Source organism: Lagenorhynchus albirostris, chromosome 14 (assembly GCF_949774975.1).
Source record: "Lagenorhynchus albirostris chromosome 14, mLagAlb1.1, whole genome shotgun sequence".
Lineage (NCBI taxonomy): Eukaryota > Metazoa > Chordata > Mammalia > Artiodactyla > Delphinidae > Lagenorhynchus > Lagenorhynchus albirostris.
Window position 1 is genome coordinate 83,053,984 of NC_083108.1, and position 17,452 is coordinate 83,071,435.

Genomic DNA, 17,452 nt, shown 5'->3' on the forward strand with positions numbered 1-17,452 from the left:
CAGATTGTCACCTGATTTTTGCCCATTACTCAGCAGTATTAAGAATTGGGTGACTCTATTAAGATATTCCTTCCACTGCCAGCTATGTACTTATGTAAACAAGGCTTCTCTGCACTTATACAAAATAAGAATAGAGTCGACGACAAAATTGGTCGCATCCTGGCAGTAACAGTCATTCATAGATACATAAATTCGTTGGGGGTGAAGAGGAAATCACCAGCTCATTAGGAGATGTATTTCCATGCAAATAAAAAACACAGTGTGATACCACTACAAATGACGACAGTTTTTTAAAAGCTGGAAGTGCCAAGGTATCAGCCTGTATGCAGAGCAGGTGAAACGATCATACCTTGATGGTGGGAATGCAGAATGGTGCAGTTACCGTGAATATTGTTAAACACAGACCTATATCACGTGTTACCATATGACCTAGCACTCTCACTCCTAGGTATTTTACTTAAGAGAAATGAAAATCGGGAATTCCCTGGCGGTCCGGTGGTTAAGACTCGGCGCTTTTGCTGCTGTCGGCCCCCGTTCGATCCCTGGTCAGGGAACTAAGATCCCGCAAGCAAAACAAAAGAAAAAGAAAAGAAAATATATGTTCACACAAAAACCTGTACATTCGTGTTTTTAGTAGCTTTATATTCATAATCGTCAAAAACTGTAAACATCTGAAATGTCCTTCAACTCATGAATGCTTGGAAACCTGTGGTACGTGCCTACGATGGAATTCTACTCAACGATCAAAAGCGGGGTCGGGGGAGTGGTCCACGTGGATGCTATGCTTTCTAAACAAGAACTGAATTCACACAGAATTTATATAAAATGTTAAATATACACAAGTTTAAATTTTAGGGACTTCCCTGGTGGCGCAGTGGTTAAGAATCCGCCTGCCGATGCAGGGGACACGGGTTCAATCCCTGGTCCAGGAAGATCCCACATGCCACGGAGCAACTAAGCCCGTGCGCCACAACTACTGAGTCTGCGCTCTAGAGCCCGCGAGCCACAACTACTGAAGCCCACGCACCTATAGCCCGTGCTCTGCAACAAGAGAAGCCACCGCAATGAGAAGCCCACGCACCGCAACGAAGAGCAGCCCTCGCTCACCACATCTAGAGAAAGCACGCGCGCATAGCAACGAAGACCCAACGCAGCCAAAAATAAATAAATAAGTAAATTTTAAAACAAGGGAAAGGCAAGTCTGCAGCCCAGTCCCTGAGAGACATTCATGGCAGTAACCAGAAAGGAGCTACTGGCTAAGAAAAGAAGAGCCCAGAACTTCCCAGGGGGCCCTCCCATCCCCCCTCAAACAGGCTGTCACAGACTCAGTCACTTTTTAAAAAGGTTTATTATTTCAACTGTGAATTATTTTTAAAAGATGATAAAATTCATTTCTCTTCCAGTAGAAAAGAGACAGAGGCTTGCCCTGGAGACCAGGAGCCCCGGGCAGACGGGTCACCCGACCAGACACCCAGGCTGATGGGCCCGGGGCTTCTCCACCTCCTCCCCGGCACCGAAGAGCTGAGGACCCTGGTGGGGGGCGGCTCGGGGCACAGCCGAGCCAGGGAGTGGCCGGCTCAGTATACATGATGATGTCAGTTTAGGCTGGAGGGAAGGGGCGCAGACACCCAAATCCGGCGCCTGTGTAGACTTCAGGGAGATCACGATCCTGCAGGGGGTTAAGGATGTGGTCGGAGGCATCTCCGTTTTGAGGCCCAGATGGGTGTCCAGTGGCCACAGCTCCGGGTCCGGGCTGGGCGCTGAGCCACGGCCCGCGGCCCACCTGGCTGGTGCACAAGCAGTCTGCACTCCTGGGCTAGGTTTCGGGACAGCGGCCACAGACCCTCGGAGTAAAGGCCCTGTCCTGCCTGGGCGAGCCACCAGGCGGGGGCTGCAGTGTTTCGAGACTGATGGAGAGGACCGCTGGGGAGAGGTGACCTGAGTCCTCAAGAGCTCAGGCTCGCTCACCCAAGGGAGGGGACCCTGTGCCCACAACACCTGTGGTCGGGCCTGTGGATCACTTGGAGAGAAGGTTCCGGAACAGTCCTTGTTGCCGAGCCTCTCCCCAAGTCCCCTCAGCAGCGGCTCCATCCCTGAGTGTCTGCACACACCTGTGCACACACGTGGACACGTGCTGGGGGTGTGTGCAGTGTGTGACAGGCATGTGGTAGCAGGGGGTGGCTCAGACTTTGGGATTAGTGGGCTGTCCGCTGAGAGAGTCCTGAAGAAGCGGGGTGTAGGGGCTGGAGAGCTGGTCTGGCTGAGTAGCCAAGCTGGGCTGGCTGGCGGCATCTTCGGGACCCTGTGGAGAAAAGGGGAGGTGCTGCATCACTAAGCCCCGCCCACCAAGCCCCGCCCGGACCCTGGCTCCGCCCCGTACATCCTCCACCAGCATGGAAACCCCCCTTGGAGCCCCCATCTGCACCCCCCCCATCAAGCTCGAGATGAGAGAAGACTGGAGTGACCTACAGACTCCTGGGACTCCACTACAAAGGGTCTCCTAATCTCATGAAACACCATCTTGCCATGCTCTCACCCATCTTAGAGATGGGGAAACTGAGACCCTAAGAGACTTGCCTAATACAGTGAGAAGGGCAGAGCAAGGAGTCCAGGGCTTATATAAGCAATACCGTTAACACAGAAAAGCTGGAAACCACCTAAATGTCCACTGATATCAGAATGCATTTAAAAGACAGAGTTACAAGATCGTGGTCAACCCGCACAGCCGTCACACAGAAAACTGAAGAGGGGAAGTCCAGCTGCGGAGTGATTCATATAGTTTGACACCACGGAGGTAAGCTTTTTAAAAATTACCTGTCGTTCGTGGATACGTATATACAGACTTAGAGGTGACACCACGGAGGTAAGCTTTTTAAAAATTACCTGTCGTTCGTGGATACGTATATACAGACTTAGAGGTGACACCACGGAGGTAAGCTTTTTAAAAATTACCTGTCGTTCGTGGATACGTATATACAGACTTAGAGGTGACACCATGGAGGTAAGCTTTTTAAAAATTATCTGTCGTTCGTGGATACGTATATACAGACTTAGAGGTGACACCACGGAGGTAAGCTTTTTAAAAATTATCATCTGTCGTTCGTGGATACGTATATACAGACTTAGAGGTGACACCACGGAGGTAAGCTTTTTAAAAATTATCATCTGTCGTTCGTGGATACATATATACAGACTTAGAGGGGAAGAAACATGCAAACACCAAATTCCTAGCGATGGATGTCTCTGGGGAGGGGGGAGGGGCAGTGGGACTTGTCGAGGGGGGCAAAGGACACACAGGGAAAAGGTGAAATACGACAAAATGTTAGCAGGGTTGTTGGGTCTGGGTGAGAGGGAACTCAGAGCGTGCAGTTCATCTAGTTTTACATTTTTAAGTTTCTCAATTTAAGGAAAATTTTAAAGGTAGCCATGATGATAAGAATTGGGGGCAACTTTTCATCCCCCCAGGCCCTGGCTTCCTTCCCCTCGAAGAACGGAGACGCTTCCTTGCCCAGCAGCTGTGGTCGGAAAACCCCGGACGCCCCTACCCACCTGGGCCTTTGCTCACAACCCCCAGGGGCCTGCTTCACCGCGGGGTGGGGTAAATCAAACCCCACTCTGGGTGGGGAGCGTTGGGGGACTCCTGACTCCTTTCCTCGGGGACAGAGCTCAGGCTTCCGCGCACCGAGCCACATTCCAGCCAGGGGCAAGGAGGGGTGGGCGTGCGCCTCTGCCGACACACCCCCCGACACAGAGGCAGCATGGGACAGCGGAGGTCGGGGGGCGGGGGATTCTTAGCGATGTGGGCCCAGAGAGCCACGACTGGAGAAAGCCTCGCTCAAAAGTGCAAAGGGGGGGCGAGGGAGGCGGGAAAAAAAAAAAAAGTGCAAAGGGGAGGGCTTCCCTGGTGGCGCAGTGGTTGAGAGTCCGCCTGCCGATGCAGGGGACACGGGTTCGTGCCCCGGTCCGGGAGGATCCCGCATGCCGCGGAGCGTCTGGGCCCGTGAGCCATGGCCGCTGAGCCTGCGCGTCCGGGGCCTGTGCTCCGCAACGGGAGAGGCCACAACAGTGAGAGGCCCGCGTACCACAAAAAAAAAAAAAAAAATTGCAAAGGGGAAACTGTCTTCCCAAGAAAGACACAGGTACAAACCTTCAGGGAATACACTTCCGTTTAACTGAGGAATGAGGACTTGGAATTAACGAGAGAAATCATGAGACTGCAAGAGGTGATCCTGGAACATGTCCCTGAAGGGCTGCCCAGTACCATTGTCCAGGCTATTCACTGCACAAGGGCACCCAGCCAAGTGGGTATAAACGGGGTGTACTCTGTTTGCTAAGCCCTCAGCCCTAAAGCAGGCCATGTCTGCACAGAGGAGCTGTCTTTTCTTATTCGCACAAAAACACCCTTCTGGGCTAGTGGAGGCCCCATGTCCTCCCTTTCCTGGAGCAAAGCAGCCCCTCAAGGCCACCCCCATGCCCAGACGCGGGGCAAGGTATAGGACCGTCCCCAGGGACTCAGCACAGGCTAGAGGCCGAGCTGCAGGGATTCCAGGTCTCCAGGACCACTGGCCGCTTCCCAGGTGCCTGGTCCCCTAAAGCAGACCCGACAGGACACTGCCTTCCCCAAGTACACGTGACCGGGGGCTAGGGGTCTCATCCAGGCCGAAGGCTGACCTGTCTTCCAGAAGACAGAGCAGTAGCATCTCTTTAATCAAAAACTTCCCTAATAACTTGACATTTGGATTCTGCTGGTAAATCACGAAGAGACTCCAGCTTTGGTTTTGTTTTATTTTTATTTTGGGGGGGGCAGGGAGCAGGACATCCTGGCTGTGTCCAGGGAGGTGCAGCCATGGGGCTGAGCCCTCACAAACACCAGCTCTATCTATGCTAAAAGCAAATAACCCCCATCTCTGTGCCTGAAGACCCCACCCCTGCACCGCGAGAACGCCAGGCAAGTTTCTGCAGAAGGGAATCGTGGCTGCAAGGGGGCAGGGGTGCCAATGGGGCCAAATTGCACACAAGAAGGGCGTCCCAAGAGGAATTCTGGGAGAGAGGAAGGCAACGGGGGGCTCGTCTCCAGCTAGGACACCCTGCCCCCTAAGCTCAGGAAGACAACCCCCTTAACACCCAGCCCTGACGTGGTCGGGCTCTCTTATCCCCAGATGGGCAGTAGGAGCCCCCCAGAGCCTGGCTGGGGGCACAGCGGTCCCTCCCTCCCGCTCCTTGCAGGGCTGGCAGTACCTGCCAACAAACACACCCACGCCCAGCGCCCATGTTCTATTTTATCTCCTCCTCCGGCCCTGGCAATCCAAGCAAACTGGAAGCCGCCAACTGGTCCCAAAGAGTAGGGCTGTCACCTCATCCCCAGCCTGTGGCTCTCAGGAAAGCTATTTAAACCCGAGCAGGCCCAGCCCCAGAAGCTGGAGAGGTGGTACATTTTTCAGAAACCAAAAGCTATAATCCGAGGCATAAGCATAGGGCGACTCACCCCCGCCCAAACCCCAACCGTAGGGCCCAGAGCTCTGCCTGTCACATCCCCTGGCGGGACTCGGCTCTCCTAAGACCTCAGACCTAAAGGAACACAGCCCAGGAGGTGAACCCCCAAAGGCACTAGCCTCCGTCTCCCGCAGGTGGGCTGCCCGATGAAGGAGGGCAGCCAGTTAAATGTGAATTTCAGGTAAACAGCAAACAGTTTTTCAGTAGAAGCGTGTCCTGATAATTCCATGGGACACACTTAGGCTAAAAATCATTCACTGTTTCCCTGAAATTCACATTTAACGGAGCGTCCGTTTGCTGTTGTTGTTTCTGGGGCTGCTTGTTTTTGCTCAGTCTGGCAACCATACCCTCAGACCGAGTCCTAGATCTACACTTGGTGCCCAGGTGATGCCTAAATTCTTTTGTCTTGGCCAGTCATCCGGATTTATTTAAACTTATCCACATCAGAATCCTGTCAGGGGGCCATTAAAATACAGATTCCCGGGCCCCACCCATGACGCTATTCCAAGAGGTCTAGAAGGATGTCTGCGGATCTGCATTTTTTCGCAGACTTTCCCAGAAGAGTCTACATCGCACCAGAGGTTTGAGAAGCAGCTGAGACCTAAACCTCGATCCTGCCTTTCTAAGACAACCTCGCAAACAAGACACCAGCCCCCTAGTCACCCTCCATCGCCTACCACGCCTGGGATCCCTCGGAACGTAAGAAGACAACAAAATACACAAATACGCATTTTCAATCTGTAGACACTCCAGGTGAAGTTCAGGCTGAAGAGATGTGTGAGATCCCAAGCGTTTCAAGCCGCCAGAGTTCTACTCACTATGGGAGGGGATGGGGGGCGAGAGGTGTTACCTGGTACCCACCTACAGTCTTGCTTCTTGCAGTACAGTCCCCTTGGGAGCTGATGTCATCAGGGATTCAGAATAGGCCTGAATGGCCTCCTTATCCTTTGAGCCCTTTTTACTACTACTCCAAAATAAATAGCACTTCTCCTAGAAGATAACCAAGCTAATTTATAGTTGACGTTGCAGCCGAACACACACGGTTTTTACACGGTTCTCCGATTTTCAAAAAGCAGAGGGTGGGGTACAGAGTTCTAGAGTCCAACCACCATTAGTGACTGGAGTTGGCTGAGACCTGGGGAGTGATGGTGTCTTTCACCAAAGACAGAAAGACGAGCATCTTCAGGAAACACGCTTGGTCAGACGGGCAAGCTGAGCTGAAAAGGGTTTGGCAGCCTGAAAATTTGAGCCGAATCACGGAGGGGAGATGGGCCGTGCTGGGCAGGGGGGATTGGCCGAGACTCAGAGGGTTGAGCAAGTGGCATTTTAAGTCTCATGCTCCACTGACTGAGCTAGTGGGTGGCATCTTAAATCGACCAGAAACAGCGACATTTCTGTCTAAAAAAAATTTTTTTTCTTTCAAGAATGACTTGACAAAAACGTCTTTGAAGAGAAATTAAAATACGTTGAGTTTAACGACATGCCATTCTTTTTTTTTTTTTTTTCTCCCCTATCAGGACAGATACATAAAAACATGTAAGGCCTAACCCCTGCTAAACCAAAAAATACATAATGGGATAAATTTCAACGACTGGGCCTCCAGCAAAACCTGCGGGGAGGGGGCCTCAACCACGGTCAGTAGAGACGATGATATTCTCATCGGATTTGGGGGACACGGATGGGGGATGTGAAGCAGGGAAGCTTTCACATTGTTCATCCTCACCGTCCTCCCCCTCCCCCTTCTGACGGACCATTAGGAGAGACAGAGGGCAGAGGCTGTCTGGTCCAGCCCCTCACCGCTGCTCCCCTGGGCCTCACTCCTGGAAACCCACGGTGATGCTGGCCCCAGGGAGGCATCCACGGGTTGGGGGCTAGGGCTTCTGGCCCCTCTGTCCTCCCAGCATGATTCATTCCAAAAACCCTAGGGAGTTCCCGTTTGCTCTGGCTGGGGCAGTGACAGAGGACCGGGCCCCCAACGTTCACTGGGGGCTCAAAACACCAGAGGCCCCGGTACCCTCACACCAGTGCAAACCTTTTCCCCCAAAGGACTGGGAATTTGGAAGGGAAATCAGGTTAAGGGTCTGAAAGCCCAGGTTAAGAGCCTGGAAAGGTTTGTCCTCGCCCCAGCAAACAAGCAAGCAAGTTTAGCAAGCGAGCGTGCGAGCTGCCTCCGAGGAAGAGGAAGAAGAGAAAACGCTGTTGGCCGGAGCTAAAGCAAGAAAGCAGGCGTTGCAGGTGGCCCGAGGGGCAGCAGGGGAGCCGGGCAGCCCCCGACCGAGGCTGAGGCCTGTGGCTCCAGGACAACTCGGGGGGCAGGGGGCACCGGGGGGGTTCTGGTTCATGGATTCAAAATGGCCTTTCAAGACTCCCTGCCACTGAGCAGTGTCCCCTGTCCACCAGGTAGCTGCCCACCCATCCCCGCTGCCCCGGGGGCCTTGCATCCACGGGCCCTGTCACCATGTGACGGCAGTAACTTGCTTAAAGCCCCCTGGTCTCTGGACCTCACATCCTACTCACGTCTGTATCCCCAAAACTGTGCACAGTGACCCCCCCCATAAGCTGTGAAGGTGTCAGTGAATGCCATGAATGAATGAATGATGCAAATCAAGAAGGTGTATTTGTTGGAACTTCCCTGGTGGTCCAGTGGTTAAGACTATGCACTTCCACTGCAGGGGGCATGGGTTCGATTCCTATTTGGGGAACTAAGATCCTGCATGCCGCACAACGCGGCCAGAAAAAGGGGGTATTTGTTGTCACCCCCTCTTTTTCCTGCCTCTGAATGGTAGATGCCCCACGGCTGGCTCTTCAGGGCTCTTCTCCATCCGTGCTCCCTTCCCCAAATACCTGCTCCTATCCTGGTCCAAGCCACCATCCTCGCTCACCTGGGCCTCTTCACTGGTCCCCCTGCTTCCGCTCTCCCGTCTGAAGACCAAGCGGCCACACGTTAACTGACCTAGTCACTCCTCTCCTTTACAGCTTCCAACAGCTTCCCGTCACCCCCAGAACCAGTTCCAAGCTGCTCACCCTGCATTACAGGACCAGGCATGACCTACGTCGGCCTCTCAGACACCACCTCCTCCCCCGCTGCCCCCATGCCCACTCCCCTCCAGCCACCCTGGCCCTGTGGGAGCCTCCAACACACCTCACCCACCCCTGCCTCAGGGCCTTTGCACTGGCCGTTCCTCCACCCGGAGCACTCTTTCCCTGACTCTGTGCTGCGCATTCACTTCTAAGCTTAAATTCAACCTCTTCCGAGAAACCTTTTCTGACATTGTCTCTATAGTTGTCGCCAACGCCCTGGGATGCTGCGGTGTCCAGCTTGGTAGCCACATATGGCCGTTGAGGCTTCGAAAAGGGGCGAGTCCCAGTCAAGACGTGATGTAAATGTAAAATACACACCGGATTCCAAAGACTTAACCAGAAAGAAAATGTAAAAAATTTATATTTTTTATATTGATTACACGTGGACATGGTCATATTGATATTTTGGATATATTCGGGTTAAATAAAAGATATGATTAAAATTAATTCCCTTTTACTTAAGGTGGCTATTAGAAAATTTAAAATCACACACGTGGCTCATGTTATATTCGTATCAGACAGCACTGCCCTAAGCCCATCACATTTTCTATTATCATCGGTGAAATCATCTCTTCTGTTTATTTACTTGGTTTCCACCTGTCTTTCCAACTAGAATGCCAGTCCCCGCACCCCCCTTCCCCCGGGAGTAGCAACTGCCTTGTTCACTGTCGTGTCCCTGTACCTGCCAGAGCCTGAAAGCCAGCAGCTGCTGACCTGAAGAACAAACCATTCAAGTACCAGGTCTCCTGATCCACAACCACCTGCAGCCCCTCCAAGGGAGGGTCCCCAGGCCTCCCAGAACAGGCAGAGAAGTGGTAACAGAACATGCAAGAGAAGCAAGGATGCGGCAACGGCTCCCCAGCCCAGGCGGAGACCTAGGACTGCCGCCCGAGGAGGGCTGCAGGCTGAAGGCGTCCGTGGGCACAGCAGGAAGGGGCTGCTGGGGATCTGATCTGAGCCCCTCCTTCCCCCAAGCAGGCAAGCAAGGGGCCACTCGGCCCCGGCCAGGCTCTGGCCACCACCTACTTGGCTCCGGATTTGGTAGACGATGGGGATGAGCAGCAGGACGCAGCCCAGGGCAAGGAGCACGTACTGGGCATAACGCAGCACCTTGGGCATCAACACCAGCTGGGTGTAGAACGTCTGAAGGGTCTCACCCTCCATTGCCCCGCTCTGGCGAAGGAGAAAGACAAACAAGTGGACTGGTGCCAGTACTGTGGGCTGAGGGTGCAGACGCCACCCCACACCACACCCCTCTGTCCCCCAACCCCTTTCCCATCTCAAGCCCAATGGCCAGAGCATGCGATGGATGGAGCCAGCCATGCCTCTTATTTCCTCTGGGGCCACACAACAGGACTACATTTCCCAGACTCCTTGCAGCTAGGCAGGCCCATATGACTTGTTCTGGCCAATGGGATGGGGGCACAGTGATCCTGCAACTTCCATGCCTGGCTCCCATATGATTCTCTCCATCTCTTTCCCAATTTACTGAATGGAGACGGATTCTGAAGATCTCCAAGAGGGCAGGACCAGAAGATGGAAGGAGCCTGGATGTCCCTGAATGCCTGCGTGGAGCAGAGCTCCGCCTGCCCCCCATCAGACTGTGATGTGAGTGGGACGTGAACTTGACATTTGAAGCCTGTCTGATCCAGCGGTTAGCTCACCCTGATTTAAAACGAGCTAAGCCAGAAGGAACCCTGAAAAGCTGGGAGAGAAGAAATTTCAATAAAAAGTTGACACCCTGAAAACCAACTTCCCTTCGTCTCAGGAGAAGGGGCCATGTGCGTTAACAAAATTATTTTACACCCTGACCAGGGACTTTACAGTTTCATGCAGCTCCTGTGTTCCTCATCTCGTGTGATCCTTTCAACCCAGTGGGATAACTGACATAAAGTGCTTGGAGAGGGCGAAGTTTCTAACAGATGGTTCTGCATTACTCAGTCCAGCTCCCCCAGCCTAGCCTCCCCACCACACACAGCCTCCTGCCCCAAATGCCCACATCAACTCCTCACTGAGGCATCAGACACCACGCCCTCGGGTGCCCAGTACCCGGGGAGAGGGAAGCAGCCTTACCTCTCCAAACCACATCAGTGGCAGGATCACCGGCTCGATCTTCCCAGTTTGTCTGGAAATAAGCGAGACCAAGCAAGTGAGAAGTTATGTCAGGGTGTCTTAGATCAGGCAGCTCTGGACCTGTGATCGGAAGCCCCAGGGTCAGGAGGGATTTGACGTTGCAGCAACTTCATCGGCATGGGCTTGAGCGATGGGCATCTCCCGACGGGGCACAAACTGACGACCCAACAATATCTCTTTAAATGAAAACTTCTTACGTGGAGGGGCTGCCAGGGACCTAGCTGATATCCATGTGTTCTTTTTTAGAAACAGAATCCCGATCTTATTCCGGATGGCAATACGCCCAGACAACAAACAACACGGTTTATGCTGATCACTTGCTTTCCTTTGGGGAGTCTGGAATCTGGGTCCGTGCCAAGCAGAAGGCGCCTACGTGACCAGCCCCCAGTAAACACCCTGGGTGCTGAGTTTCTACTGGGCATCTCTGGTAGGGGACATTTCACACATGTTGTCACAACTTGTCACTGGGGAAATGAAGCGTGTCCTGGTGTGACCCTCCTGGGAGAGGGCTCTAGAAGCCTGTGCCTGGTTTCCCCAGACTTCACCCCGTGAGCCTTTTCCCTTTGCCAATTATGTTTTGAATCCTTTCTCTGTAGTAAATCACAGCCGTGACTATTAACTACGTGCTGGGTCCCCTGAGTCTTCCCAGTGAATCATCAAACCCGAGAGTGGTCTTGGGGACCCCCGACACAGTCAGCCACTAGATAGCTGTGTGACCTTGGCCATGCTACTTACCCTCTCTGTTCCTCCTCTGTAAAATGGGGATTATAATGGAACTCCTCACAGGGCTCTAGTGAGGACGGAACGCGACACCATGAAAAAAACCCAGCATATAAAAAGTGCTCTAGGGGAGTTCCCTGGTGGCCTAGTGGTTAGGATTCTGGGCTTTCACTGCTGTGGCCTGGGTTCAATCCCTGGTCAGGGAAATGAAATCCCACAAGCCGTGTGGCACAGCCAAAAAAAAAAAAAAAAAAAAGACATATAGTGCTCGATGTTTATTATTGTTGTCTTGTCGTCAAATGCCTGCAAACAACTGGACAAACAAATATTCTGTAACTTCACCATTCCTGGGTCTGCTTAAAGAAGGCACAGCTGGAGGGGAGCTGGTACTCTCTCAGGGGACAGGCACCAGAGTCAGCACAGAAGGTCAAAATCCTCAATCACAGTTCTCAAAAAGCGCTTGTTCAATAGAGTACTGTGCAGTGAAATGAATTTACACCGTATCACCTACAGAGGAGACAGACACGGAGGACGCTCTGGAAATACAATGGCGCATCCCCTTCACTTCAGCCTCTTTAATCTGAGTTTGTAAGAACCGATGTCAATTGAATGCACAGAGTATGCAACCCTGCTGCCTTTATCTTGTGAGCAAACAGCACAAAAGTTCCTCAGACAAGTCACAGCCAGATAGCTCTGCTTCCGGGCGGGCGGCGGTCTCCAGACATTTCCCACACAGGTTCCTCGACAGCCCTGGGAGATGCTGACAAGCACTGCTGTTGGACCACCGCCCTTGAGACCACCATCCCAGCCCACAGGGGCAGCCTGGCAGCTGTGTGGCCTTGGTTCCGAACAGATGGGAACACAGAGGCCCAGAGACATCAGGGTGCTGGCTCAGGGCCACCAGCAGGCAGAATCCAGCCACCCAGATAGACTGCTGGCTTGAGCAGCATTTGTCAAAAATCTGAATGAACTCCCAACAGGTGAAATGTGTGTTAACATCCAGATTTTGAAAAATGCATTTGCAAATGCATAGGATGTGGCCACACTGAGTGCGTGGGCCCTGGCGCTGGACAGAGGCTGGCCCTTGGTCCCATCCCCACCGGTTCCACTTAGTCACCTGCCGGCCCTGCACATCCAAGTTAGCAGCCCAGGCGCTGAGGGACGGGAGCCCCGTGGAGCTCACGTCTGGGCAGCACACACCTAATGCACGCGTGGGGCTGTTTCACCAGCCACAAACGCTTCAGGAACAAACTCTCTGAGCAGCCTCAAAATGTAAAAATGAAAAGCTAGTGGGGGAGTAAGGATGAGCCGCACTGACAGGCTCACCAGCTCAGACAAAGTGTTATTCTTTCCAGCTGAGAGGTGTCTCACAAAGCCCAACAGATGCTCACATTCCTGCAGCCCAGGAATCTTTCTGGGGGAATTTTTTTTTTAATGAAACTATTTCAAATATGCTAAGAAGTACAGGGGACTTCCCTGGTGGTCCAGAGGTTAAGACTCTGTGCTTCCAAGGCAGGGGACACGGGTTCGATCCCTGGTTGGGGAACTAAGATCCCGCATGCCACACAGCGCGACCAAAAAAATTTTTAAAAATAAAGAAGTACAGACCCTGACGTAACGCCCAGTGTGCCCCCTCACCCAGCTCTACCCTAACTCGACGTTATAACAAGAGCTGGCAAGGATGCAGAGACACTGGCACCTCCCACGCTGCTGGTGGGGGTGTAAGATGTCGCAGCCGCCCTGGAAACCAGTCTGGCAGCTCCTGAAACGCTTAAACATAGAGTCACCATATGACCCAGCAATTCTGCTGCAAGGTATCTACCCAAGAGAAAACACACATCCACACAGAAACTTTAAATATTCAAAGCGGCACTATTCATAATGGCCCCAAAGTAGAAACAACCCAAATGTCCATCAACTGATGAATAAAAACATGGTCTTTCCATGCAATGGAATGTTATTCAGCCATAAAATGGAATGAAGCAGTGACACAGGCCACAACATGGACGAACCTTGAAAACATCATGTTAAGTGAAAAAAGCCAGACACATATTATATAATTCTATTCCCATGATATGGCCAGAATAGGTAAGCCCACAGGAACAGAAAGTAAATTAAGGGTTGCCTGGGGCTGGGGAAATGGGCAGTGACTGCTAAAGGGCGTGGGGTTTCTTTTGAGGGGGTGGATGGAAATGTTTCAAAATTGATTGGGGTGATGCTGCCCAGCTCCGTGAATGTCCTACAAATCACCGAACTGTGCACTTTTAAAGGGTGAGTTTTATACTGTGTGAATTAAATCTTGATAAAGCGGTTACCGAAAACCAACTCCAAAAAAAGAAAAAGAAAACCAGTGCTTAAAGAATTCCTCCCGTCAAGTGAACGGTCTCACTTCAGAAGACTGTTTGCTAAGTTTCCACTTACAGACACTTGGTTTTGGCAGGATTTAATTTTTGCTACTCTGTCGAACGGGAAACAGCTTGGATGGAAGAGTCTGGCTAATCTGGGGGACAAATGTCAAGAGAGTACAGGGCAGGGATGTCAGGATGCAGTTCGGGCTCGGCTGAGAGCTAAGACCCCCCTCAGGGGTTCAAGGGGCAGGGACCAGATTCCATATCCCGAAGGACCATCTCTCTCCCCAGATGCCAGGTTCCCAAGGACGTGGCCAGAGTCCCGAGTCCCTGATCTCTCAACAGCAAGGCAGCCCGGGGCTCCCAGACCCCACTCACCCGATGCCTTTCACAGACTTAATGTAGAGGCTCAGCTGCAGTTTCACAGAGCAGTTCATGGGGATTCCGGTGACCTGCAGTGACAAGAGCAGTGAGGGGCCCGGCCTCCCGGGAGCCCTGGGGACCCCTTCAAACAGCCCTCTCCCTGGTCACGCTCAAGAGGGTGCGTATCCCAAATGAACTGCCCATCCGATGGGGCTTCCGCTACCCATTCAAAGCCCTGATGGGTAAACACATGTTCCCCAAATGGCTCTGATGTCCACGACCTCGAGGGATCCCCTCTGGTGAGCCAGCCTCGCTCTGGATGGAAAAAGAACTAACCCTTTCCATCTGTTCTCTTGCATAATGCATCCCCCAGTGCAGAAGGACGTTTCCCAGTCATCGCCCCTCCCTCCAGCCTCCAAATAAAGTAAAGTAGATTTACATGTTAATAAAGTCACTATCTTCTCCATTCACCCCCCATTCCCTCCCCACCAGCGTCTCAAAGAGAAAGTCTGCAGGGAGCTGGCTCGGCCCCTAGTGCCTCTGCAACACACCTCCACCCGATCTCCATTTCAGCAGAGCTGGCCTCAGGCTCGTGCCAAGGGCAGGCGACGCTATTTTACAGAGAGCCTAGTGATATTTTGCGTTCTTTACTTGGAGATTTTTCTTTTCTTTGGCTGCACTGCACAGCTTGCGGGATCTTAGTTCCCCGACCAGGGATCGAACCCGCGCCCCCTGCTGTGGAAGCGCAGAGTCCTAACCACTGGACCGCCAGAGAATTCCCTATTCAGAGACATTTTTAATTTCCGATTTGAGGTCATGATAGAAAGCTTCCTTTGCGCAGGATTTTTTTTTATGAGATTTTTTTTTTTAAGTAGTAAGTCAATAACACAAAAAGTGACACACGTATAGGACCAAAACCAGGAAGGTGCTTCCAGAATGATGTCAGGAAATGAGAGTGGAAAGGAACCTAGGTTTGAGGACAGACTGCTGCTTCTTAGCTGAGACTCTTCTCATCTGGAAAGTGGAGACAACTCTGCCCACCTCACAGGGTTTCTGCAAGGGCAAAATAAGGGATGCAAGACAGCCACACTCAGAGCTATAAATGCTGTGTTTTTATCACATACACCAGTGGGAGAGGGCATTATCTTCCAATATAGCCTGGCATCCTGAGGTCCTTTGGGACCCCAGGGGCACAGAGCAACTGGCCAAAGGCCATGCTCCCAGGACGGGGGAGAGTTTGAACTTGAGAACCCGGTGGGATGGGAGTGAGATCACCCGTGTGCAAAAGAGCCAGCAGGGGTGAGGCTGCCCTGCTAGCAAGGCTGTCCCTGGCTGGTGTCTGCGATCCTGGATTTCAGGAGGGCTCCCACCTCTCCCTGACAGATAAGAGGGGCTCACTGTACCAGGACAGTTTGTACAAACACTGTGGTTTATGCTGACACCTGATTTCCTTCTGGGAGTCCGGAATTTCGGTCTGTGCCAGGTAGACAGCGCCTATATGACCAGCCCCAGTAAGAATCCTGGGCACTGAGTCTCTACTGGGCGCCCCTGGTAGAGGACACCTCACTCGGGGAATGAAGGGTGTCCTGTGTGACCCCTGCCCTGGGAGAGGGCTCTGGGAGCCTGTGCCTGGTTCCCCCAGACTTCACCCCGTGCGCCTTTCCCTTTGCTGACTGTGCCTTGTGTCTTTCACTGCAATTCATCACCGCTGTGGGTACCACCATATGCTGGGTCCTGGGAGTCCTCCTAGCAAATCCTCCAACTTGGGGGTGATCTTGGAGACCCGACACATCCTGCTTTCTAGACTCTACATTCTGGGGTCTCCACTCAGGCCACTTCCTTCTCCAGGCAATGTGTCTCCTTCCTTCCTTGACTGTCCAGCCCCCTCTTCTTGGGCAAAGCTCCGCCTATCCCCCACCACCCCGCAATCTCAGAACAGAAACTTGGACCCGTGAGCCCACGTCTGTCACCACACACACACACACACACACACACACACACACACACACACACACACACACACCGGTTTCAGGAGCAGGAAAGAAGGCACCAGAGAAGCCGCTTCCAGCAGGCATTCTGTTTTCCGGGCTAATGAGATCAGAAATCAGCAAATCGACCCCATGACCATCCTCCCCAAATCGACAACAAAATCCAAGGTCACTTCCTCTCCCCGTCTGCCCCTGACCTGAAATGAGAAGTAGAAGTCTACTTCTGCGTCAGCTGATGTGCTGCTGCAAAACAGCTGTTTGCATCTCTCCAGCCTCCCAAACTTAACTGTTTCTCTCTCAATGTGGGGAAAAAAAAGAAAATCCACGCAGCACAATGCAAGTCACCAGTGAGAACAGAGAAAAGATCTTGCTCTTGCTGGAATACCCAGAAGCCAGCAGAGAGAGAGAAAGAGAGAGAGAGAGAGAAGCAGTGAAGTGGATGAACTAAAAGAGAAAGTGGAAAACCATTTGTTAGCTTTATAATAAAAGCCTTTTAGAAACTGGTTAAAAGTTTAAGACAGTATGGAAAAGCCTTAACATAACTAACAATAAAGGATGAATTTAACATAGAGCACGCAATAGATTCCTATTAATAAATTACTATCAACTTAATTCATTAATACCCACTTAATTAACTACATATTAATACAGGACAGAACGTAGTGGGCATTAAAACAACTGTTCGTACAGCCAATATTTTAAATAACTGTCAATGGAGTATACCCTTTAAAAATTGTGAATCACTACATTACACACCTGTCACTTGTATAATATTGTACGTCAACTATACTTCAATTTTTAAAAAAGGCTACATACTCTGCGGTTCCAACTATATGACGTTCTGGAAAAGGCAAAACTACAGAGACGGTAAAAGGTCAGTCACTGCCAAAGGTTGGATGGGAGTGAAGGTAGGAGGGGGATAAGTGGGTAGAACACACGGGATTTTTAAGGCAGCGAAACCATTCTGCAGGAGACTGTAATGGTGGATACAGGTCATGATGCATTTGTCAAAACCCATAAACCTGATCGACACAGAATGAAGCCTAATGTAAGCTATGGACTATAGTTAATAATAACGTTCATTCATCGACTGCGACAGATTTCGTGCCCGGGGAAAACGATGTCTGGGAACTCTCTGTATTTTCTGCTCAGTTTTTCTGTAGGCCTAAAACTATTCTAAAAACCAAAGTAAGGACTTCCCTAGAGGTCCAGTGGTTAAGAATCAGCACTTCCACTGCAGGGGGTGCCGGTTCGATCCCTGGTCGGGGAACTAAGATCCCATGTGCCGCATGGTACGGCCAAACAAACAAAAATGAAAGTATATTA

At 51.7% G+C, this 17,452-nt stretch overlaps 1 protein-coding gene across 3 annotated transcripts in view; it reads right to left on the bottom strand.

Moving 5' to 3' along the window:
- Positions 1–1,329: 1,329 nt before the first annotated feature.
- The window catches only part of SCARB1 (scavenger receptor class B member 1), a 79,375-nt gene continuing 63,252 nt past the window's right edge, over positions 1,330–17,452 (bottom strand). The window contains exons 9-13 of one of the 3 annotated variants that reach the window (XM_060170206.1): positions 14,154–14,227; positions 10,648–10,699; positions 9,601–9,747; positions 6,355–6,483; positions 1,330–2,302 (exon numbers count right to left, since the gene is read on the bottom strand). In XM_060170206.1, coding sequence (XP_060026189.1) covers positions 6,355–6,483; positions 9,601–9,747; positions 10,648–10,699; positions 14,154–14,227 — 402 coding nt within the window. In that variant the 3' untranslated portion in view covers positions 1,330–2,302. Of the gene's footprint in view, positions 2,303–6,354; positions 8,416–9,600; positions 9,748–10,647; positions 10,700–14,153; positions 14,228–17,452 lie in introns of those variants that run through there. The other 2 variants (XM_060170204.1, XM_060170205.1) reach the window with 2 other exon arrangements.